The following is a 25638-nucleotide window of genomic DNA, read 5'->3' on the forward strand; positions in this document are numbered from 1 at the left end:
ACGATGGAAAGAGAGAACCAACTTTAGCAAGTTGTTTTCTATGAAGTTGAAGTCTATGCAAGTGCTGTGGTGCTGTTATGCATGCTCATGGACACACACACACACACACACACACACACACACACACACACACACGCGCGCGCGCGCGCGCCCACGGGGACCTCAACTCTTCCTCTTTTCTTCCAGTCCTACTTATCTTTATCTTCCTCCCAACAACTGTCCTCTCCGCTGCTTCTGCTTAGCTGAGTGGAACAGGAGGCTCCTTGGACCCTTGGGGGCTCTCTCCACAGTGCTCAAAGCTTTTCCTGCCAGGTGTTGGGATTATCGGCCTTTGCCTCATCTTTGCCTTCCTGGACTCAGCTTGGTGCTGATCGCTGGCCCACGTCTCACTGTTGGAGAGCGATGAGCTTTACTTCCTACTTGTTTGCAGGATTCCTGAATGGCACACAGAGTGGGAACTCAGCAATCTTTCAGGATTCAACAGAAGGGACAGGCTCCATATCCCTAGGTCAGCTGGGAGGTATGACAATCAAGGCTTTCAGGAATGCTGTCCTGGAAGGATTCTGGACTAAATAAAAATGCTCACAGATTGTGATTCAGATGTTATCTGACTATGATTATTAACTCCATTGCTTCATTCCCATTTGGAATTTTATTACATGAAAAGAAAATACTCCATAAAACAAACCAATAAAATTTGAAATCTAAATGAACTCAGTGACAGATTATTAAGGTTCTAGCTCTGCCCCTAAACCACCATACATTAAAAAATCCAAAAGAAATAGAAATACCAGCTTCAAAAATAGTTATCCAAAAAGTAAGGCATCCACTTAAAAAAAAGAGAGAGAGAGACAATAATTCAAGGAGGGGGCAATTACAGGCTGAAGGAATGAAAGGAAAGGGGTAGAGGGGTGGTCCCTGGTCCCCCAGAAGCCCCCCAGCCTGCCTGGACTGTATTCTGAAGGGCATAATTCAGCCCAAACCCAGCCTCTCACCAGTTAGGGATAGGGTGAGCTAGGTGGGAAATCAGGAGACCTGCTGGCAAAGGCCAGGAAAAGGCCCCTGGATATTCCAGTTTGAGTAGATGGAGCAGGGTTAGGGTTCTGCCCAGTGATCAAAGGATCCTGTCCTAAGCAGAGCAGGAGGCTGCCAGAAGAAGGCAAACACTGTCACTTTCCTGCACAGCACAGGCCAGCAGCTCTCCTGGAAGGGGCTTTTCTGAGGTCTCCAAAGTGAGTGCCATTCTGTCCCAGATGGGATGGCAGAACGGTGGTGGGGTTGTTTGAGTTGTGGGATGGGAGAGAAACTGGCCTTCAGAAAACATTCTTCCCACCTCCCGCCAACAACACTGTCTCCCCAGGGTGAGAGATGAGCACCTCTGGGAAAGGGGAAGGCACCCTTCCTTCCAGGGAAGGATTTAACGTCAGGTCTGCCCTGAAGGTTAGAAACAGGGAGCATTTTAGGCCCAGTTCTTGGATGGGAGATGACTTAAGGCTGGTTTGAGTCTAATCTCAGGCCTGAAGGACTTGGGGATCCTTCATACCTGGTCCTTGAGCCGTGGTCCAGGGGAGGATAGGGATGATCATGGCAGGCAGAGCTGTGGGTGGGAAGAGCTGCTGGAATAAGAGGGTTACTACTCTTTCATACAGGGGGACAGGGAGGAGCAGAGTCGCTTTGCCCTTAAGACAGAGATGTCTATTAGACTGAATATAAGAAGTCTTTCTGGCTTCAGGGAGCTTTGGCACCACAAGGGGATAGGAGGCAGGGGAGGGGTGGGGGCGGGGCTTGGCTTCTGGAGTCTGAGTCTTCCCCTACCTATTCCACAAGCCTGGCTTAGAGCTGGGGGTGGGGCCATCCTCCTTGGTTCTTAGCTCAGTGGGGAGGAGGCATCCTGAAAGGGAACGCTCTGGAGAGTGGTGGAGGCTGGGCAGTGGAGTCTTGGTAGTACAGAGTGGAGAAGAAGGCGGAAGAGAAGTGAACCTCTGCCTTTTGGTTCCTTGGTGAATAAAGCCACATCTGAGTCTTTCCTGCTGACTTAACAGTGGCAATCTGAGTTGTCTTCCCCAGCTAACTTGCTGGGGCTGCTACCTTTTTTTCCAATAGAAGTTCAGCCTGGGCTCAGGGTTAGGGAGAAGAAATAATAGTGAACCCAGGTTTCTTAGAGGCACCTAACAGGCATGGGCCCAGGAGGAAGGGCCCTGTAGGGTACTGATGGCACCTCCACTCTTCTCTAAACCTTAGGGTGTGTGCAGGCCCCAGTGCACTGACCTTGACTGTGGGCCTTGGTGCTGGAAGCAGGTTCTTTGGGTACAAAGGTCAGGGTCTTGGTTTAGAATGTCTCACTGTGGACACCCAGGTCTGGCCCCTGCCTTACAGAAGTGTGTGTGTGTGTGTGTGTGTGTGTGTGTGTGTGTGTGTGTGTGTGTTAGGGGGACCTAGGCAGGGATACAGGGCAGAAAAGATGAAGGGAGGAGTGGCCAGTTAAAGGCTGGCAGTCTTCAGGGCTGCTCCTCTGAGTCGGGGTCCTTGACAGAAGTAGGCTGGAAGATGGGCTTGTGCTGCTCCTCTACGTCATCAGTTGTTTCCTCGGTCCCCGAGTCCCCCTCATGGGGATACACGACCACACACATCTTCTGACTCACTAGGGTTAGGGATTCTGTGGAAGGAAACAATACAGAAGCTGGGTCAGTGGTAGCATGCTGCTGGCCCCACCAATCGGGCCCTACTCAGGGCAGCTCTTCCATCTCAACTTTTACCTCAGAACAGCAAGTGACTTTGGAACCAGCTTGTCCATATTCTGCATTATCTGAAGGCTGCCTCTTGTTCATCCAGACACTAGCCTTGCACTTTCTCTGTGCCCGCTGATCACCTGCCCCCATTTCCAAGGTCTATACTAGTCTCCAGCTAAACTGTAGTGGTTCCTGGTGGCTAGCTAGTAGGTTGTCTGAGGTCTGTGTGGAGAGGCCAGTTGGTCTCATCTCCTTAGAGGCCTTTGGAAGACATCTTTCATTCCTGGCCCTGAATCGTGAGCCTTGTGGATTCAAGTAAGGGGGAACCTTGGCTTCCTGATTCTGGTATGGCTGCCCAGTCAGACTGCTATATGTACCTTCCCAAGAGGACCTCTTTCTAGTCACCACTTACCAATGAAGTCATTGAAACACTTGGGTTTGTGTTGCCAGTAGACACCCAGGAAGTAGACAGGAACTCCCGTCAGCATGATGGCCAGGCCAATGCCACACACTACTGGCTCCGACCACAGGCTGAAGATTAGCAGGAAGGCCCAGAACAGCAGGTAGATGATGGGAAACAGCAGGCTGATCTGTGGAACACAGAAGCTCTGTGAGCTATGTGGCTCTTAGGGACTATCAGGAGGAGAGAACCCTCTTCTTCACCCTCACCCTTGAGGGAAATGGCTGAGCTGCATCAGCTCTGTGTCCCACACTTTATGGTCTAACCCTAACCCTAACCCTAACCCTAACCCTAACCCTAACCCAGGCCCCTCTAGGTGCTGCAGCAGCAGATGTTGGTGAAATTGGGCAGTGGGACAGGGAAATAAGGATCTTTATTGTTCATGCCCTTCCCACGTGAGGTCAGATAAGGCCTCATGATTCATGTAAGTGCCTATGGCAGCAGAGAAGCCAGGAGCTGGGAATCTGGTTAGGAGATTAGCACACACTTGCAGGGGTCCTTAGGGGCAGGAGGAGAGGAAGGAAGGAAATGACCTGGATCTGTTTGGACTCCCATGCCCGAGCCAGGCTTCATCTGAATATACCATGGCAATGCTCAGCACTCACACTAGGATCAGCCTCAATTTATATGTCTCTCAAGCAATTGGAGAAGGGAAAATTGCTTAGTCCCAAGGAGACCGGGAAGCCAAAAGGGAGTAAGGCAGGCTAAGACCTTGGCTGCATTTTGTTCAAAGGGAAACATCAGCTACACAGGCTTGACTTCTTGCTGACCATGTGCTGATTAGACGATTCCTGACTAGAGGCAGCTGCTTCAGCTGCCCACCTCCCTTCCTAGCTCAGTTTTTTTTTGTGTGTTCATTGAACCTGTGTTTAGTCTTGGGGCTTTGAAAAGCAAGGACCGTAGGCATAGGCTGGAAAGCTTCAAAGAAGATGGTGAGGTTCAGTCTGTTGCTATGTACTGTAATTCTAAATAAATACTGGTCCCCAAGGTCTAGTTGCCCCCAGGGACAAGGGAGTTTTCACACACATCAAGTGATATTATGTAACCTTCCTCCTTAATTTAAAACTATTGATTGAATAAAGATGCCTATAGCTATAGCCTATAGCTGGGCAGGAGGGGTAGGTGTGGTTTAGGTTCCTGGGCCTGAAGCAGGAGCAGGAGGGAGAAGAGAAGAATGTGGAGAGAGGAGAAGATGCCATGGGGTAGGTGAATCATAAAATCATGACCACAGGGCTGGACAATTGAAGTTAATGGCCTAGATGGAACATGGCAAGTTATAACTCGGGGTTATTTATAAGAAGTAGATACTAATAGCTTAGAGGGTAGACACCTGCCCAGATCTAGTGCTTTAAAGGCTTATCACAAATATAAATGTTTTGAGTCTTTTATCTGGGAACTGAATGATCAAAGGTGGGGTAAGTTCCTGACTGAGATTAAATATTTACAACTGCATACTGGTGCCCAATGTGGGGCTCGAACCCACCACCCTTACATTAAGAGTCTCATACTCTACCAACTGAGGAAGTATTTGGTACCCATCTGGCCGGTGGCTAGAATTCCTACAAGAAGACAGAAGGAGACTCACTTTGGGATAGAGGCATAGTATCGTGAATCCAGATGTTGGAGGAACAGGACAGATAAGAGAATCCTGGAAACCACCTATGTATAGTGTAAGACTTAGGGATGAAGAAAGGAAACATCTGTCCTCCCACACATGGCCAAGAGCCACGATGGTTCAATCTGCATCACAGCTTGATTCGGTAGAGAAAAGGAAGGGACTCCAGGGCAGATAGATCCTCTTACCTTGATGGGGCGGGGGATGTCAGGCTTCTTCCAGCGAAGGACTATCTGTCCTGCAACCGTAACCCCGTAGAAGAGGTAGTTGATGAAGCCCACATAGTTGATGAGTGTGTACATGTCACTGGTGACCAGCATCAGCAGGGTGGAGAGGCACTGTTGAGGCGAAGGAGAAGGAAGTGCATTGGGAACCTGGAGATGTTCACAGGTTAGGGGCTATTCTTCCCCTCTAGGCCAGGTGTGCTATTTTTAGTGGACATCTCAAGAGGAAGACTTTCAGCCATCTTGTGTTATACCTTTCCTTCCAGGAACTTCTTTCTGGCTTTTTTGGAGACAAAGTCTCTCTATGTAGCTCTGGCTGTCCTGGAGCCTTTTATATAAACCAGGCTGGCCTCAAATTCACAGAGATCCAGCTGCCTCTGCTTCCTGGGTGCAGAGATTAAAGGTCTGTGCTACCACATCTGGCTAAGAACTCCCTCTTATTACATGATAAAATGTGGGTATGTAACCACTGTTACAGTGTGGGAATAATCATTCAGAGTGGATACCTGGGTTGGACATGCCTGGGTTGGACATTCGCTGGCTCTGGGCATCTCTCACCTAGTCATATTTCACTTTCGATTATGGCTCAAGCTAATTTATTTTTCTTCATCTTTTGACCCCTTAGGGAGATTGTTAACTGATAAGTAAGGCCTCGTTTTTCTCTTCACCATTTTCTCTTGGCTGAGTGATCTACTTCATTTTTCCCTTTAAAAAATGATTAAACACTAACATAGGCAGGTTGTTTTCTTAACATTCTACAAATACAAACTCATTTAAGCCTGTAGCATCACTATGAGGTTTTCTCAATGGAACTCACTTTCCAACTTCAAAATCATCTCTGTGGCTCTCTCAGGATGAACTAAGCCCTTCTACTCTGATAATCTGTGGAGGCCAATGAATGCAAGGCTTAGTTCTCCCATGAGATCGGATGGTGACCAGGTCAGATTCTCCCTGTGTTTGCCTTGCAGCGGTAATATCACAACTCAGAGCTGAGAAAAGCTGAGTGACTCATGGAAAATACTATCTCCTTCCATTGCTTCTGCAACTACCCAATCAAAATGACCTTCATACTGCACCTGAACGCTCTGGAATTCTCCCAGGGAGCTCTGTTACCTTGACTTCTGATCGCCTCTCTTGGGGATCAACGTCATTTTTGTTGTTGTATTTGTTGTTTTGAGACAGGGTCACTCTTCTTAGCCCTGGCTGGCCTAGGACTTGCTAAGTAGTTGGCTTCAGACTCAGAGATCTGCCTGCCTCTGCCTCTTGAGTGTTGGGATAAAAGGCGTGTGCCATTATGTTTGGTTCAATGTAATTTGTAAAGCTTTATTCAAGATTCAGAAAGAAAATAAAATCAACTCAAAAAAATTAATGAGGAAAAGTCTTTGCTCTGTCTTTTAACTCTCTAATCAGTGATTCTCAACTTTCCCAGTGCCACAACCCTTTAATACAGTTTCTCAAGTTGTAGTGATTCCCAACCATAAAATTATTTTGTTGTAGACTGTAGAGATGGCTTAGCAGTTAAGACTTCTCTTCCAGAGGACCCGAGTTCAATTCTCAGTACCGACATGGCAGCTCACAACTGTCTGTAACTCCCATCTCAGGGGCCCTGACACCCTCACATTGGTATACATTCAGGCAAAACACCAAATGCACATGAAATAAGAATAAATTATTAAAAATCATTTGTTGCCACTTCATAACTGTAATTTGCTACTATTATGAATAGCAGTGCAAATATATGATATTCAGGATATCTGGCACGCCACCCCTGTGGGAGTCACGACCCCACAGGGAGAGTCTGCTCTCTTGTTAAACTCCATTTCTTCCCTGTTCAAAGCTGCCTTCTGTCCATCTTCAGCTTATAAGTTTTCCCCTGTCTGTGTTTCTCATCAGGTGTACCCTGAGCTAGATTTATTTTGATGGCATTTTCCAAGAGGCTGACAGAGTACCCTGGGCAGGAAGTTGGTGGGGTTGGGGGAAGGATGAGCCATGCAGTGACTGGCAGAGGCTTAGAGCTGTGCCCTGTGGGAGCACGTGCCAGTAAGCCCAGGGGCAGAGCCTCAATTTTGTGAGCCTTTGGCATTCCAAGTCTTTTCAGTCTGAGCCAACAAGACAGGAGGAAAAAAATGAGTCAGCCTGAGAGTTGTAGGTGTTTTAGACTCAGGATCTTTCCTAATTATATCCCTTGACATTCATAAAGCCAGTGGCCACATGCGCTAACTTAGCTAGGGCCTAATGAAATGTAGAACTAGATGGGAAGGGTAGCAGATATGGGCGTGCAGATAGCTTGAATCCCAACCAAGACTAGGCACAAAGTGAAGGAAGGATCTGCGCAAGGCTGGCAGCAGTGGGGGTGGGGGTGAGTAGGTGGGGAGGTGGGGTGGGTGGGGGGACCCCTTACTGTGAAGAGCAGGGCTGGGATTGGGGTGCAGCGCTTCACGTGGATCATGGCCAGCACGCTGGGAAGGTGGCCTTCTCTGGCTCCAGCAAAGAACAGCCTGGCAGGGAGAAAAGTCGGTCAGCATGGATAGCCTGTGAACCACTAGGCAGAGCTACCCTCACTGTGCCCTCCTTTGACCCACACAGCAGCTCCCTCCACCGGCTAGGAACCTGCCTTTGTGTGCACGCTTTCCACCCTACGTTCACAAATGCAGGCACAGGCAAACCGGAGGCAGCCAATGGATAGGTGCACAGATCCGGGGTGCGTGGAGCTGGCTCAGGGCACTGTCATGTCACTCTGAATCACCCTCCATGTCTACAAAGCCACAGGAACAGCTTCTCTGCCCTTATTTTTTGTTTTTGGATCTTTGAGACACATTTCCATGAAGCCCATGTGGCCCTGATCTTCTCTGTAGCCAAGATGGGCCTTGAACTCCTGCTCCTCCTGCCTCTACTTCCTTAATCCTGGAGTTATGGTCCATCCCACTGCCTGGCTGCATTTCTCCTTTACGTAAGAAACTTCTTGTCCTTAAGGGTTATTGACTCCCTGGCACACAGCTCTGAGCCACCTGTGCACTGCTGTAACAGCATTCTTATCATATCCAGAGACTAGCTGCCTCTGTGAGAATGGAAAGAGGCCATGGACTGGAAAAACACAGGTGGGAACCTTTGAGGGACACTGAAGAAAGTTCTGGGGGGTGGCTTCTTGGGTGTCCATAACTGTCACAACTTCTTAATCACACTTGAAATTTGTACAATTTACTGTATATACACTGCACCTAAAATTTGTACCCTTAGAGATACGCATTCTATCCGCAAGAAGCCTTCTTAAAAAAAAACAAAAAAACAAAAAAACCCAAAAACCCTAATACAGAGGTGTTGAAAGGTACACACACATACAAAAAAGCTCTGGCAAGAGCTGAACTGCCAGTGTTCTGGGTGCTTAAAATTATGACATTGGTTAAAGAAATTAGGATATATCTATAAGATTGAAAATGGTGAAGTTAAAAAAAAACATGTTTTTAGGCTTTTTACTTCATGTGTATGGGTGTTTGTCTAAATGTATGTCTGTGTACTGCGCTGAGCAGTGTTGGTGAAGGCCAGGAGGGTCAGATCGTTACAGATGGTTGAGCCGCCGTGTGGGTGCTGGGAGTTGAATCTGGGCCATCCCTTCAGCACTCAAAAGCATGTTTCTGAAGAAAACGATTATGTGAGAACATGCTCACAATACAACATCAAGCAAAAATGCAGACTCTAAACCCAGGATCCTAAGCTGGGCGTGGTGGCACACGCCTGTGAACCCAGCACACAGAGCCTGAGGGAGGGGATTTCCCATTTGAGGCCAGACTTATGAGACCCTGTCTCACAAACAGGGAGAGGGTAGGAGGGCTGGCTCAGTGGTTAAGAGTACTTGCTGCTCTCGCAGAGGAACTGGGTTCAATTCCCAGCACCCAAATGGTGGCTCACAACCATTTGCAGTTCGAGTTTAAGGGGTACTTGACACCCTCTTCCTACATGATTCATAGACACACATGCAGGCAAATTCATACACATTAAAAAGCGATTTTTAAAAGTCTAAAAAATGGGGGTAGTATATACCCTTAGGAGAGGAGGAGATAGTGGGGAAGACAGGGAGAGACCCAGACTCACAGAAAGAGCAAAACTGAAAGCACCCCTTCCCTCTGTTCTTTTTATGCCTCTTTCAAACAAAACAAAACAACAAAACAAAACCCCTCAAAATTCCACCACCAACAAAAACAATTCTGTAACTACCATCAGTTATTACATATTAGCGTTAATAATCTGTTTTCTTTAAAAAGCTTAACTGGCCGGGCAATGATGGTGCACACCTTTAATCCCAGCACTTTGGATGCAGAGGCAGGCGGATTTCTGAGTTCGAGGCCAGCCTGGTCTACAGAGTGAGCTCCAGGACAGCCAGGGCTATACAGAGAAACCCTGTCTTGAAAAGAAAAAAAAGAAAAAGGGAAAGGAAAAAAAAAGCTCAACTTCATTTGTGATTTACATATTTGTGTGTGTGTGTGTGTGTGTGTGCTAGCTGAGGCACACTCGTGCAGTCAAAAGACAACTCGTGTGAGCCAGTTCCCTTAGGCCACCATGTGAGTTGGGTTCCTGGGGTCAAATGCAGATCACCTTTACCTGCTGAGCCACCTAATGGATGAGAGGAAGGTGACAACGTGACAGCGCACAGACTTCTGCTATCTGTAGCCCAGGCTGGCCTGGAAGTTTCAGCCTTCTTGGTCTAGTCTTCTAAGGGCTGAGATGGGAGGTGAATGCTCCCATACCTGGCCTAAGAGAACTGCCACCCCATGCTTTGTATATAGTGGGGAATGTGGTGACAGCAGCAGCTAGAAGTGCGGGAGGTTGCTGTGACTCCAAGTACCCATAAGCAGTGTCACCATGAGCTCCTCAGGCCAGCATCCCTAATTTCATACAGACCATGCAGCCCCTCTCTTCTTCATGCTAAGGTCCTTTCCAGCCAGCACAGCCTCATGTACTAGAACCTGGGGGCTTGGTCGGCTTCATCATGCACATAGTCAGGCTCACATGCATATGCACATAGTCAGGCTCTCATGCATAACCTCTATATACAGCCAGGACCAAGTATAACTAACTGTCCAGGTCTAACAGCCCCATGTCACAAGAAACAATCCCAAGTAGGGGACAATGGAGAATATGATGGTGCTAAGTAACACGCACGCACGCACGCACATGCGTATGTACGTACGCATGTACGTATACACTCCCAGCCTGCTCAGCAAGGACCATCTGATTCAAACATGGGGACAAAAAAGAATGAAAGGAAGGAAGGACAGAAGAGAGTAGTCAGTGAGCTGAGGTGGCTTGGGAGAGGAGGCCACACCTCTGGCACCTCCTGCATGCACACGTGACTAATGCTGCATGCATGCAGACCACTACGTGGCCTGCCTGAGGGACAAACCCCAAACTAAAGTGACTGTAGCCAGCCACTCTCCTCCAACAGATCTCAGGGAGTCTCATGGGTCAGGGCTCTTCCACTGCTCGCCCTCTGCTAGGGCCTCCAGGTAGCCACGGTTCCTGTGTAACACGCACACGAGGTTGCTACGGGTGAGTGTGTGTTCTCCTCCATCATGGGTGACACCCACACTCCCTCTTGACTGGTCTGGATTCTGGGAACATGGCAGTCTCTGTCATCTCACTGGAATATCTCTGTGATGTGTCCGGTGGCAAGGGAGACAGCTGGGCCCAGACTTATCTTTTGAATAGGACCGAGCTTCCAGGGCACAGAAACCCATTGGGCCACACAAATGATAACCCTTCCACACGCATACACCCAGAGGTCCATTCTAGAGATGGCAGGAAGGGGCATAAAGGAGGGGCCTGATCCCTGGGTATATGGGGCAAGGCTCCAGGGCCCACTCATGTTTCTGGCTTGCCAAGGAATTCTGGGTTGGGGTTGTGGCTACTGGCTCTTGCACTGATGAAAGTTTCCATTCTGTTCCTTCCTACTCAAGCCTTGTGGCCTCCCACAGTACCTGCCTCTTGAGTAAGGTGTAGTCCTGCCTTCTCAGGACACTCAAAGGGATCTCTCCCAGGTAGAGTCTGGCTCCAGACATTCATGAGGGGCCAGACCTAGAGGTTTCAGGCACAAGAATTCTTAGTTTCTTTCAAAGTAGGGTTTCTTTCTGGCTGGTAGTAGCCCATGTCCAGACAAGGGGAGAGGGGACTCTAGGAATGTAGCCAAGATATTACAATAGCTCTGTTTCTTCCAAAGCAAGGTGTGCTTCCTTGCACGCCCCATATCATAGGTCACCCCCAAAGCAGCAAGACCCCCTCAGCACCCACACTGACATGCAGGCTCCTACAAAGCCACCACTCAGGAGGTTGCACAGAACCCTGCCGACACACAAGTCCATCAAATACACACAGAGCAATGTGGACAGAAGAGTGGCCCGAAAGGGCTCGGCAAGTACTCACCGGGAGGAGGTGAAGAGGGAGCCATTAACTCCACCAAATGTGGACAGGGCAACGGAAATGGGCATGATCCAGGCCATGACCCCAAGGAGCTTCTCTCCAAAAGTCTGAGAGAGAAAAACAAGAAATGAGTGGAGACAAAGAGGTAAAATCGCATTCCAGTCTGTTCTTCACTATTGGGCTGCCTGTCTCCCACCTACCCTGTCAACTCTCTCTGGCTAATCTTGAGAGCCCGGGCCCAGACTGTCATGCCAAAGGGATATGCTGTGGGTTAGCTAGCTGAGGGGTCAGTGTATGGTGGTGATAACAGTCATGAGCTAACATTTATCCTTGCCTCTGAATGAGGAAACCGAGGCACTCAGTGACCTATGGCTTACCTCAGACTGTACATTGGGGGGAATGGAGGGGTCAAGAGTAGAAGTCCACCCTGTGCACACTACAGATGTCTCTACACAGGGAGATTCACAGACTTGCAGGCAGTTTCAGTTCCTACTCCCTCCTTCAACAAGACTTACTTATTTTTATTTTTTTCAGTGCTGGGATCAAGCGCAAGGCCTTGCCTATGTGAAGCACATGCTCTGCCACTGAGCTATTGTCTCAGTCCTGGGTTTGCTGTTCTCAGGCTTTAGTTTCCCATGTATAAACCAGAAATGAACCCTAGTCAGACTTCCTAATTTCACAAAAGCAGATTATGATGGTAGGGAGACAAAGACCAGCTATTTTTTCTTTTTCTTTTGAGACAGGTTTTTTTCTGTGTAGCCCTGGTTGTCCTGGAACTTACTCTGTAGACCTCAGACTCAGAGATCTGCATCTGCCTGCCTCTGAATGCTGGGGGATTAAAGGCACGCGGCACTACAGCCCGACACAACTGGCTATTTCTTCAGCTGAGAAAGAAGCGGTTGCAAATTTATGGATGAGACTTCACATGCATATACATGTGTATATATAGTTTAGGGATGAACCCTTTCTAGAGTCTCTGAGTCATGCTTATAGCACAAGCCTGGGAAGGTGACATCTAGAATAGATGTCCTGCTGTGCCTGGAGGCTGCTGGCTTTAGGAGGAGGTGGCCACAGGACGTGGCAGCGCATATTTATTTTCAAAGTTGAGACAAGTCAGGACAGTGTTTGCTCTGAAGAGAGGTGAAGGCACAGCATGGCTCCCGGGCCTCCCTCAGATGGCTGGTGTTCTGTGATCTCTTTGTCCAAAGAGTACAAATCACTCTGATTTCCAAACTATTTACTTGTGTTTGGGTATGTGTGGTGTCTATGTGTGCATATGTATTCATATGCATGTGTGGGTGTGTCTATGTGTGTGCACGTGTGGATATGTGTGGTGTCTATGTGTGCATATGTATGTGTGGATGGAACGCAGGGCTTTGCACTTTACTACAGAATCACATCGTTGGCTCTTCAATCCCCAACTTTCCCTGATGAGAGCAATCAGTTTGTCTGAGTGTGCTTGATTGCCAGAGAAAGAAGAACAGAGAGAATCAGTGTGTCTTGTACAGTACATGTTTCCATGTGGACAAGTCTGTCTTACATAATCTGCAAGCTTACAGGAGCCAGTGAACTTGTTCCCTAAGACATTAGATACTTCGATACCAAAGGACACATAGACTCTGTGGCAACTTCTCAGGCAGCCATGGTAGCTGTTTTGGAACCAACCCAGCCACTAGTTTGCTCCTGGGCACTTGGAAGATAGCCTGCGGAGGACGCATGTAGATTTCAGCCTCAGGAGGTGGGATGACTTCCCATTCCATGAGGCCCTGGATCAGGGAAAAGCAAGTAGGCTAAACAGGCAGATCAACATCAGCATTCTGGGTTGGAACCCCTGAGCAATTTCTTACCACAGCAACTGCATTTGAGGCCAGCAGCTCCTGGGGGGACATTGCAGTGACATATGCGACATTAGCAAAGACGTACACAAATGTGACCAGTGGGATGGAGATGAAGATGGCTCTAGGAAGGTTCCTGTAGAGGGAGAGGAGGTCAGAGGGAAGCCCGTACAAGGGATGTGTTCTTCTGGGGAACTTCAGGAGCCTAGACCTGCAGTCTCTTGGCTGTTCCTCTATTTGGGAGGTAGATTTTGACTCAGGTAGGGCAGGTTTCTTTAGAGGAAATGGAACAGTTTAGGTCTAGAAATATGTTTCACCTGATTATCATCTCCTGACTCAGATCTGGACCATGCACCCTTTCTGCTGTCTTATGATATAAGGCTGGGCCTGGCCCCAAACAGATAAAATGCCGAGACTTTCCAGGACAGCTCCTTCTCTGTCACACTGTCCTGAACAGCTCTTGATTGTTCACTTGCCCCGGGACAGTCATAGAATCCTTCCCCTTCTCTTAACAAGGTGGATGGTAAATGGTTCAGTTTCCTGGGATATCAACTGTGGATTCATGGTACCCCAGGGCATGTCCTGGATAGGGGCAAGAAGTGAGTCTCTGTTTCCTTTTTCCAGAGGTGGGTACCATGTGGCCTAAGGGTGAACAGAAGAGCGAGGCTCATTTGACTCACTTGTAAGGATCCACAAGCTCCTCGGTCACATAATTAAGGAAGTTCCAGCCTCCATAGGCGAAGGAGCCCTGGAGGAAAGCCAGGGCGACGAGGCCGATGTCAGGTTCTTGGAAATTCTCAAATGCATTCTTTGGCTCCAACCAAAAGAATTCTCCTGTGGACACAACAGTCAGGAGGCTGCTCAGAGAGAGGAGCCAGGCCCAGGATCCCGTGGTCACCCCATGCATTGTCTCGACCTCCCCTGAAGTGAGATGCTAGCTCCTCGACTGCTCTTCAGTGAACCTTCTGTGTGAGAGAAGGAGAGTAAGAGGAAATCCAAGTCCAGGACCTCCCGGAACCTGGATCCTCAGAACCAGGAGTCCAAACACGGGCTCAGGCTCGAAGCACAGCTCAGAACGTCCTTTTCAAAAACGCAACATTATTTAGAAGAAAGTTCATGTAAATGGGGAAGCTAGTGTCAATGGCAGTCTCTGGACTACTTTTCTTGATATATTATTTACGTTTAGTGAAGAAAGCATCAAGAACCACCAACACTCAAACATAAGTTCTCACAGACCACTAGCGTTCTGTCAGTTCAAGTCTATTTTATTTACTTTGCCCATAGCCCATCAGGTCCTGAGGGATATTTGGTTTTCTTCTGGGTCCTTTGGTAAACAAAGATGCTGGGGTTGGGCTGGAGAGATGGCTCAGCAGTTCAGAGCACTTGCGGTACCTGCAGAGCATCCAGGTTCTCTATTATCAGCACCCACATGGTAGGTGGTTCACAACCATGTGATCCAATGTTCTCTACTGGTTTTAGGGGCTCTAGGCATGCACACGGCACACATAGATGTGCAGGCAAAACACTTACACATATAAAATATAAAATACATGCACATATGAAGTAGAATAAATCTTTTTTTTTTAAAGTTTCTGGTGTGTGTGTGTGTTTCCGAGGCAGAGTTTCTCTATATAGCCCTGGCTGTCCTGGAACTCACACTGCAGACCAGGCTGGCCTTGAACTCAGAAATCTGCCTGTCTCTGCCTTCCAAGTGCTGGGATTAAAGGTATGCGCCATCACTGCCCAAAGTTTCTGGGTTGAAGATGTAGCTTTGTATTAGAGGGCTTGCTCAGCATGTTCAAAACCCTGGGTTTGAGTATATTCCCCAGTATCACATATACCCACAGCTGCTGATTAAATAAGGCCAGGATAAGACAGATTAATTGGCTATGCTATTTAGACAACCATAACACAACATTAGGATAAGAAACAAGGAGGGTTGTGTGATCAGTAGAAAGAACTGAGGATGGATTAGGAAGGATTCATTATCTTTGAAAAGATAGCACAATGTGTCCTAAGCCTAAATTCCTGGAAACAATATGTCCATCCATCCACCCCACCCCCACCCCGCTCCAAGGGCTTAATTCCGCTGATTAAAATGATCAAGGGGAATATCTAGCACAGAGCTGTGGGCAGGCAGGAGGTGTTCCTGTTTGTCATCTCATTTTCTGCAAGAGGCAGTGACGCTGTGCAGAGCCCAGCAGTGCTGCGGGTCCCATGGAAACCAAATACAGATCAAATCCAATGGGGAATGTTGGCAGAGACCTCAAGAATGTAGAGCGCTTTCCCCCAGAGATTATGAGCAATATTGAAATATATGAAATTCCCTTCTTCTGTTCTTCATTTTAAGATATTAACCAAGTACAAACAGAAAATGCAAGAAATGTCTTCCCTGAGGTTGTGGCAAAATAAGAACTGAGTCCAGAGATCTGGGGTCCTTGCTTAGCTGTGTTAATCCTGAAGCAAGTGTAGAGAGATGGATCTTTGCAAAATGGCATATGGGAGTGGAGGTGGGCATCCCTAATCCTGAGGAAAACATCATCTCAGCCCCTTTGTCAAACAAGTGAACAACAGAAGCCAGTCAAAGTCACTACTCGGGAATCTCAGGGTGAGTCCATGCAAGGGGTGGAAAGTCATGCGGAGCCCCGTGCTTCCATCGACATTTACCTTTGCATATCTGCACAACCCCCATGATGATGATCAGAGCCAGGGCCAGGAGCTTCCCAGCTGTGAAGATATCTTGAACCCGAGTGGCCCATCGGACACTGGAGCAGTTGACCCATGTGAGGAGCACTGAAATGACAGTACCAGAGAGGCCCTCAGACACTGCGGGACACCTGCTGCCCAGAAGCACACTGTTCCGGCTTCCCAACCTCACACATGCAGCCCCAGTGACCAGAAACTTTGGCTCGGTTAATAGGTTACAATGGGGATTACATGCCTCAAATTAGAGCTTGATCAGAGCGCTCATTCCCTGCCCAGGGCTGGAGGCCAGGACCAGGCAGGAAAGTGTGGGCACTGATTCAGGAGGCTTATTCCTCATCAGGGTACAGAAAAGACTTAGGAATCCAGTTATTTCTCTTAATGGTGACCTCTGAGCCTCAAGTATAATCTTGGATATTGCCTTTCTGAGACTGGTTCCAGGGCAACAGGGGGTTAGGGGTTCCTGTTCCTTAGGTTTATTAAAGTATAAAATTCACCTTAAAGCAATAAACAAAACAACAAAGAAGAACAACAACAAAAACCAACTACAAAACCCTTTTGTCTTCCCACCTCAGCCTCTTTTCAAAGGGTCCGAATTACAGGCCTAGTGCCACCCATCCATGTCAGAGCTCACCTTTTTTATGAGCATATTTTGATGAGATTTGGCAGATGAATTGTTAATCATCACCATACTTGATATTCCCAACATTCTAAAAATGTGCCTCTGTGTTCTGCTCCTTTGTATTCATGTATCCTCTACTCCTGTTACTGGTAACCACTAATTTGGTATTTGTTCCTCTAATTGTGTCTTTTCCAAAATGTCACACAAATGGAATTACAGGCGTTTGGATCTGACTTCTTCCATCAAACATAATGCTTTAAGATCTATGTATTTTGATATATTTACAGTTGGGTTTCATCGTTAGATACTAGTCATTCCATTATATAGATACAAGCCTTCTTTTTCCATTCCAATGGATATGCAGGCCCTGCCAGTTTGGGGTTATTATACATCTAAAGCTACATACTAAGAAGCCCAGTATGCAAGGGCCTGCAGTCCCAACAGGAGATGATGTATAAGAATTACTGAGACTTCAAAGTCAGCCTGGGTTACAAAATGAGTTCTGGGCTAGCCTCGACTATGGTATAACACCCTGCCTCAACAACCTAAACACGATCAATGAACCAACCTCTCCAACACCCCCAAACTTTCAAAGAGCTGGAAAATGGTGGCATATAGTCCATTTTATATATAAAAGAAGAATAGAATTTTAACCAATCAGAAAGGCAAACTTTAGGCATCGATCATCTTTTTGACTAAAAATTAGAAAGCAGTAGAAACAAACTGCTGAGACATTTCCCTCATACCTCAGTGAAAACTTTCAACATGAAAATATAAGCCTGAGAGCTGTAAGACATGTATACAATGTGTCAAGGTTGCCAGGGTTCCTCAAAATAGCATCACAGTAACTAGAGTTAAAGAGTTAGAAACCGGGCTAGAAGCTGGGCGGTGGTGGCCCACACCTTTAGTCCCAGCACCTGGGAGGCAGAGGCAGGCAGGCCAGCCTGGTCTACAGAGTGAGTTCCAGGACAGCCAGGGCTACACAGAGAAATGCAGAGAAACCCTGTCTCCAAAAATGAGAGAGAGAGAGAGAGAGAGAGAGAGAGAGAGAGAGAGAGAGAGAGAGAGAGAGAGGGAGAGAGAGAGAGAAGACATGAATCTTACGAAGTACTTGAGAACAAAGGGGGAATTTTTGATTTTTGCCTGGCTTTCCTTTTCCTGAAATAGTGATCAGGATACTCTCTAGAGCTCAAAAGGTACATGAAAGACCGTAAGAGCACTGACTACCTCTGTCTTTCACGCCTCCCATGGGCTCTGACTCCATTTGAATGGCTAAGTTACAGTAACACCTTATCTTTAAATGGACTCCTATTTTCCAAGTGTTTCGCAACCTTACTGGACCCTGAGGACATGTCATCAGGGCAGAAAGGTCCTGCATTAGCTAACTGTGATCTTCTTCCCTGTATTGCTTTATACTGGCAAAATCTTCCCACCTTTCCAGACCTACCTGTTCCACGAAGCTTTGTCATTTTATTGATTCCCAGCAATTTGCCTGCGAGGGAAGCTCTATCAGTCACATTTTATAGACCAGGTACAGTTTTTCTTGGAACCATTGCAGATCATTTTGCTTATATCTCATTGTGATACCTGTTCATATTCAAGTTACCTAAGGTAAGTGGACTGCTCTGAGTTCAAGATGTCTCTAGAGTACATACCAAGTATTGGGTTAGCCAGGGCTGCACATTAAAATTCAGTCTTTTTAAAAATATATATTTATGGGCTAGAGAGATAGCTCAGCGGTTAAAAGCACTGACTGCTCTTCTGAAGGTCCTGAGTTCAAATCCCAGCAACCACATGGTGGCTCACAACCATCTGTAATGAGATCTGACACCCTGAAGACAGCTAGCTACAGTGTACTTATATATAATAAAATAAATAAATCTTTTAAAAATATGTATATTTATATTAAAAATTTCCTCTTTCTTTTTTTATCTTTTTCATGCCTTTAGCTCCCAAGCATATCATCAGTGCCTACAAACAGCAGAAGCACAACAAATATTTAATAAAGCAAGAAAATGCCATAATCCATTAGTTCTGCAGTTTTGGTCTGCATTCCACAGTGTGCACCACTCTCCCCTGTTCCCTTAGAATTTCATTAACTGTGGAGACAGTCCCTAGTTGTTTTCACAGAGTGGAAAGAGTAACGGGAAGTTTGGCTTTTGAGAGTAGAAACTCCTGATTCCCCATGCAAGAACGATTAGCCAACCCGCTATCATAGCAGAAGAATCAAAACATGATGCTGGATGAGGGATTTTAAGTGCTTGAACAGGGAGAACATTTTGTAAATACTAGAATGTTCCAGATAGACAGAGATCTTGATAAATAGGCATTTGGTTATCTTACTCAATTCAATAAGGACTTCAGGATCACGTGCCTGGTGATAATCCAACCCAAGACACTAAACGACTTGGCCGTGACCTCGTCTTCTCCCCAGAGCCCTGAGACATGCTGGGTACAGGGCCAGGTGTTCTGTACCCAGAGATCCAGGCAGAAACGGCAGCAATGACTAACGGGTGAATTATAAAAAGAAGACTAGAAAACAGAACCCACGTGGCAAAGCCATATGGCTCAGGAATGGGTAAGGATTAGAAAGCAGGGGCTTGGGTCTCGACCCCCCTACCCTACCTCCAGAACAAAACCATCTCCACCAAGGGGAGGTGAGGACAGGGTGGAAAGGACTTGAAAAAACCAAAGACAGAGTGGAACAAACCCACAAGAGGGAGAACCTGGCTCCTTCCCTGTGTGCTGGGCTAGAAAACATCAAATCCTCTTTACAAAACTCAGGGTGACTGAGGTAACCAAAGGACAGGTGCTCTATCATGTAGTCTTGTTGATGTCTTCTGTTACCTTCAAAGTCACGAGATCTCAGACCTTGACTAATATTTAACCTTTCATTGTCAGAGAATCTTCCAGGAGCAAGACAAATGCTAAGAGAGAGCTAGGGCTGAGCAGATGACCCATACCCCCAGTCTCGGCAGAACAATGTTACAGGCCCAAGCCTTACCCTTCACCCTTTGGTTGGGCCACCACAGCATGTGACTAAGAGAAGAGAGGGTACTTTGAGTCTCCTGGTATAGCAGAACAGCTTCCCTCACAGCAGCTGAAACCTGAGCCTCCAAGCAGAGAGGAAAGGTCAGAGTGTAGGCAATACTTGCTGGGTGTTTGCCAAGGCTTTCTGTGTGCAGGAAGCCTGCTGCTGCCCATCTGACACCCAGCACCCCTTTCTGCTGGCCAATGACTATGTTCTCTCTCTGTCTCTCTGCACAGCTTCTGCATGCCTAGAATCTAGTGACTTAGGAAAACCACACTTTCCCTGCCTCTCCTTCCCTCTGTCCCTCTCAAACAGGACCTTGATAAGTAGCCCAAGCTGGCCACTCAAGACTCACCAACTCAGCAGGGACCACTGGCATTATAGCTTGGAACATAAAGGTTTCTATCCATCCATCACTCATCTACACAGGCTCTATTGAGGCTGGGCCCTGTGGTATGAGAATGAGTTGAGAGACAACTGGAGTCTAGGCATAGTGGTACATGCCTATAATCCCAGCACTCAGGAGGCTAGGGCTTAGGGGGCAGATATGACTTTGAGGTCATCCTTGACTGCTTAATAAACTCTAGGCTAGCCTGAGCTGCAGAGACCTTATTTGAACTCCCCCTTCAACACCCTCCCTTCTAAACCCAAAAGAAACAAAAATGGTGAGCACAAAATGATGTGTTGGGAGCAGAGCTAGCATGGGTGTTAGGGAGTCCATACTGGACCCAGGCCAGTCCAGGGCATCTTGTGGAAGGGGCCCCATCAATGTGAACTTTATCACTTTGGTCTAGCTAGAAAAAGTATTGGAAAACTCTAGTTCTTGTCCATAGTAAGTTATTCCTAGTGGTCATTGGTTTCTAGAGTTCTGTGGAACTCCATGCTTATCTGATTCTCTTGAGCACCTTCCTTCCTTCCTTCCTTCCTTCCTTCCTTCCTTTTCTCCTTCCTTCCTTTCTTCCCTCCCCCCTCCTTCTCTCCTTCTCTTCCTCCCTCCCTCTGCCTTTCATTCATTTATTCATTCATTCATTCTTTTTTAAAGATTTATTTATTTATTTTATGTATATGAGTACTATAGCTGCCTTCAGACACATCAGAAGAGGGCATTAGATCTCATTACAGATGGTTGTGAGACACCATGTGGTTGCTGGGAATTGAACTCAGGACTTCTGTAAGTGCAGTCAGTGCTCTTAACCACTGTACCATCTCTCCAGCCTCCTCTTTCTCTCTCTCTCTCTCTCTCTCTCTTTCTTTCTTTCTTTCTTTCTTTCTTTCTTTCTTTCTCCCTGTCTCCTTCTCTCCTCCTCCTCTCTCTCTCTTCACTCTCTTTCTTTCTTCATTTCTTCCTTTGTTTCTTGTTTTCTTTCCTCAGTTAAAAATTAGAAAAAGAAAAATATGAAAAGACCACCAAGAAGACCTTCTGAGTCTTGAGTGGCCAGCTTGGACAACTTATCAAAGTCCTGTTTGAGAGGGAGGGAGGGAGGAAGGGAGAGAGTGAAAGTATGTGAGAGGAGATATAGCCCAGCAGAAGAGTGCTTGACTAGCATTCATGAGGTCCTATGTTCAATTCCTAGTGCTGGTAGGAAAAACAAACCAAAATTAGAAAGCAACCCTGGCCAGCAAGATGGATCGGGGGATAAAGGTGTTTGCTGTGGAGTCCGATGATCTGAGTTTCATCCCTAGGACCCACATGGTAGAAGGGGAGAACCAACTGCTCTAAGTTATCCTCGGAGCTCCTTCATATGTTCACATGCGCACGCGTGTGCGCACATACATACACACAGAGAGATATTAGGGGCCAGTACTTAATCTTCCAACATCTAGGTGTGGGAAGATTCAGTGTTCTTGACTCCACCTGCCAATCTGCATGCCTATTATGGAGGGGGCTTGGAAATTCTTGTTCCCCAAAGACCAGCCTTGCCTCATTTTGACCCTCAAACTTTGATCCTTAGATAGCACTGAAGTGTCCCCTTTCCTTTGCATTGAAGAGGCATCATCAGGCTCTTCTTAGGAAGTCAGAACGATGGCCATCCAAAAGATGCCAACATTCTGAGCCTTAGGATTTGTAAATACTGAAAAGGAACTTTGTCAATGTGATTCAGCTAAGGATCTGGAGAGATAGAGCTTATTCTGGATGATCTGAATAAGTCCAAATGTAATCATACTAGTCCTAACAAGAGGGAGACAAGAACCGCAAAAGAGGATTGAGGGTGGCAATGGGAGAGAGATGGGAATAGGGAGAGAGGGAGAAAAGGAAGGAAGAAAGGAAGGAAAGAGAGTTGAAGATGCTGTTGTTGACTCTGAAGACAAAGGGTCCATGAGCCAAGGAATGCAGGACCCTAGAAACCAGAAAAAGCAAATAAACAACTTTGTGTGCAGTCTCTGGAGACACACAGCTTTGCTGACACTTGAGTTTAGGACCTCTGACCTCCAAGATGACAAGTTGTGAGTTGTAAGCTACTAAGATTGTGCTAATTTGGCACAGCAGCAGTAAAAATGGAATATAGGAACAGACACCATGCAGAAAGAGCAGAAAGCTGGACTTGTCTTCAAAGAGAAAAGCATTTAATGAGCGACTGGGTGGAGCTGGGGTGAGGCTCAGCGGTGGAGTACGCACAAATCATATGCCCCAGGTCAATCATCGGGTCCAAAACAACACTAAAAACAGCAGTGGGGTGACATACGGGGACTCCAGGGTCCAGCAGCAGGAGCACGGCCCTCTAGAAGTGGGCTAGGGAAGGTGAGGTCACCAATGTGCCAGTGTAGGTAACACACTTCCATACTGCAAGATGACATGTCAACACTTCTGGTTGCCTAACCTAGCTGGGACCTCACAACTAAAGCATCACCCCTGTTCTTCCTTCCGGAGTAACTGTCCCACCATGGACAACAGAAGCTTCCCTCTTCTTTTAGAGAAACCCAAAGCAAAGGAGACAATGTTCCTTCTCCATCTAAGTCAGCCATCCTCAACCCTCTAATGCTGTGATCCTTTAATCCAGTTCCTCCTGTTGTGATGACCCCCTGCCCCCACCACAAAAGTATTTTTGTGGCTACTTCATAGTTGTAATTGTGCTGCTGTTATGAGTTGTAATGTAAATATCTGTGCTTTCTGATGGTCTTAGGTGACCCCTGTGAAAGGGGCATTTGACCCTCAAAGAGGTTATGACCCATATGTTGAGAACCACTGATTTAATCCCAGGGACTCCTCAAAATTCTCTCCATATTCCAATCAGCTTCACATCCACATGGATAACCTTGCCCCCAAAACAAAACAACAAAACCAAAATTAAAATCCCAGGTCTAGCTTTTACCAAGGCAAGTGGGTACTAGATGCCAGGATGTCCACAGCCATGATTCCTTTGTTCTTTGTCCTTTTGCTTGTCTATTTTGGAGTCAGAGGTTCATATATCCTTGGCTGGCTGTGTGGCAGTGGGCAGTTCTGACAGCCGGAGTCCAGTAGTGTGGCCACCTGGGAACCCCAGAGACCCACTGAGCAAAGTAAATTCGTTCACAAGGGATGGTAGGAGTTCAGTGATAGCTCCTGAGACCCATGGCTCAGATTTCAGCCCAGACCCCTCACAGCTGCCCTTGTAGGAGATGTGTGCTCTATCAGGCAGACAATGCCTCAAGCTCCCAGCATTCTAGCTGGACCTTACACCCAGTCATCTGACCACAAGCCAGGCATGCCACGCCCCATACAATAAAAGGGGTGGTTTGCCCCCTCCTCATCTCTTTTTCTCTTACTTCCTCTCCCTCACTCTCCTACTCTTACCCTTCTCCTCTTGCTCTCTTACTCTTCCTCTCTCTTCTCTTGCTTTCTCCCTCTCCTTTCTCTCTCTCTCCTTCCTCTCCTTTCCTTCTCTCTATTCAACTAGCATATTTCCTCCTTCCTACAATAAAATAACTCATTTATACACTGCCTCCTTTTTAATTAAGGCACTGTGCAGCAAACAGGTCAGCCCCAGGGGAGAGAGAGAGACCTGGGCCTCAGCAGTAGGCCCTCTGCCACCAGGGAGAGAGAGAGCCTCAGCCAGGCCATCAACAGTAGGCCCCTGCTCTTGGAACAACAGCTGGCTTCCAACTCGCTTTGTAGTTGAGGATGAATTTGAACTCCTGATTCTCCTTGCCTTCATCTCTCAAGTGCACCTCCATACCTGGCTCACATCCATTGTTTTGTTGGTCTCCTTATTTTATTAACCTGAAGCTATAATCAAGGGTCATGAGAGAAGTTAAGAGTGGAAGCCAAAAGGCTGGGGCTGGAGCTTAAGGGTAGAGTGCTGCTTTGTCTGTCTTAGGCATACTACTGTGTTGCTATAGACACTAGACCTACTTTGATGGAACCCATTCTGTGATTTCTCTAGGTTAAATCCAGTAGGTTGAAAGACACATGAGCTTAAGGGTGGACAAGCATCATGGTAGTGCATGGAGTCATTTATAGACTATAAACTATACAGAGAAGAGGCAATTTAAAATTCATCTCTAGAGACCATTTGAAACAAAACGCCAATGGTCATTAGTTTAAACAAATCTTCATTTAGAATGTTTTAAATACGGATCAGGGAGTCTTCAGAACATACAGTCAGGGCTATGTCTGCTACTCTTACCCATGGTCAGAGGAAGAGCAGGTGAGTTTTGGGTGTCAGTTGAGGATACACCTAGTAAGTAGAACTCAAAATGACTTTTGTGTGGAGTGAAGTAGTGTTAAGGGGTGGGTATTAGTAACTTGGAGGAAAGGCGATAGGAATGTTTCCTCAGAGGGACTTGGCAGGTTTGACTCTAATAGGACTTTGAAACTTGAAGTACTCACAGCCACGGTATTCCTCCCTTCGCCACTGATAGCAGGACGCCCAGGCACGTCAGTAAACCTCTCTGCCACTCCCTCTCTGTGTCTAGAAGCAGGTCATTGCATCCTATGAAGATATCTTGTAAACTGTGTGTTGCTGTTGAAAACCTTAGGTGGTTAATTTTAAAAAATGTTTATAAATATTCCTGAGTTTATAAACATCAACTCAAAAAGAGAACACGAGCCAGACTTGGTGGTACAGGTCTGTAAACCCAGCTTCTTAGGAGATAGGGAGGCAGGCAGGGATGCAAGTTCAAAGCCTGTGTGTACTATGAGTATGGGTTCAAGGTCAGCTTGGGCCAACTTAGTAAGACCCTATCTCAAAAATTAAAGAAAGCTGCAACTATAGTTCAAGGCAGAGCACTTGCCTTCCATATTCAAAATCATGGGTTCAGACTCCACTGAAAATGAAGCCTAGTGGGGCATGATTTTTCTCAGGATCATGCTGACGGAGCAACCAGAAGCCAGCCTATGTAGCTGTGAAGGGGGATGATACAAGAAGCTGTGGGATGCCTTACTGGGAATCTAATCCAGGTGCCATCTCTCCAGCCCCGAGTGATGGGTTTTAAAGAGGTTGTATCAGGTCAGTAAGATGGACCAATGAATAAATGTACATATACATACACTCATTTTTTAAAAAAAGAGGTCCCATCATACACCAGGCCACACTATGCACTGTTGCTTTATTTGATGGACCTCCAACACTTCTTCCTGTATTCCTAACTCTTCTCCCTTTATTCCTGTCCCTTCTTGATTTCCAATTGGTTTCATCTTTTTCATGATAGTCCTCTACAAATCACTAACTCTGAAACCCAAGCTGTCTAGAAGTGTGGGATCAGAGACCTTGGGATGGAGCAGGGAGGGGCTGCTGAACATGACTGGGCTTGAAGCCAGGTGCTGCCAGCTGTTAGCAGGGAATGGCCCCATAGAATTCTGACCTCTTCAGGGCCAGTAGAGAAGCCATGAGTTGATCCACAGCCATTAGCAACCCTGCTAGGCAGTAGCCACTGAGATCCAGGAGAACGCTGTATGTGAAGGTTTTTTTTTTTGTTGTTGTTATTGTTTATATATATATACATATATATAAACATATATACATATATATATATACATATATATATACATATATATATACATATATACATATATACATATGTATACATAT

The 25638-nt window shown here is 46.7% G+C and overlaps 1 protein-coding gene across 3 annotated transcripts in view; it reads right to left on the bottom strand.

The window, feature by feature from the left end:
- Nucleotides 1-595: 595 nt before the first annotated feature.
- The window catches only part of Slc7a8 (solute carrier family 7 member 8), a 57670-nt gene continuing 32627 nt past the window's right edge, over nt 596-25638 (bottom strand). For 2 of the 3 annotated variants that reach the window (XM_031361659.1, XM_031361660.1), the window contains 8 exons: nt 15942-16067; nt 13955-14108; nt 13287-13410; nt 11443-11546; nt 7430-7526; nt 4993-5142; nt 3142-3319; nt 596-2656 (listed from right to left, as the gene is read on the bottom strand). In XM_031361659.1, coding sequence (XP_031217519.1) covers nt 2499-2656; nt 3142-3319; nt 4993-5142; nt 7430-7526; nt 11443-11546; nt 13287-13410; nt 13955-14108; nt 15942-16067 — 1091 coding nt within the window. In that variant the 3' untranslated portion in view covers nt 596-2498. Of the gene's footprint in view, nt 2657-3141; nt 3320-4992; nt 5143-7429; nt 7527-11442; nt 11547-13286; nt 13411-13954; nt 14109-15941; nt 16068-25638 lie in introns of those variants that run through there. The other variant, XM_031361661.1, reaches the window with a different exon arrangement.

Source organism: Mastomys coucha, unplaced genomic scaffold, assembly GCF_008632895.1.
Source record: "Mastomys coucha isolate ucsf_1 unplaced genomic scaffold, UCSF_Mcou_1 pScaffold9, whole genome shotgun sequence".
NCBI classification, from domain to species: Eukaryota; Metazoa; Chordata; class Mammalia; order Rodentia; family Muridae; genus Mastomys; species Mastomys coucha.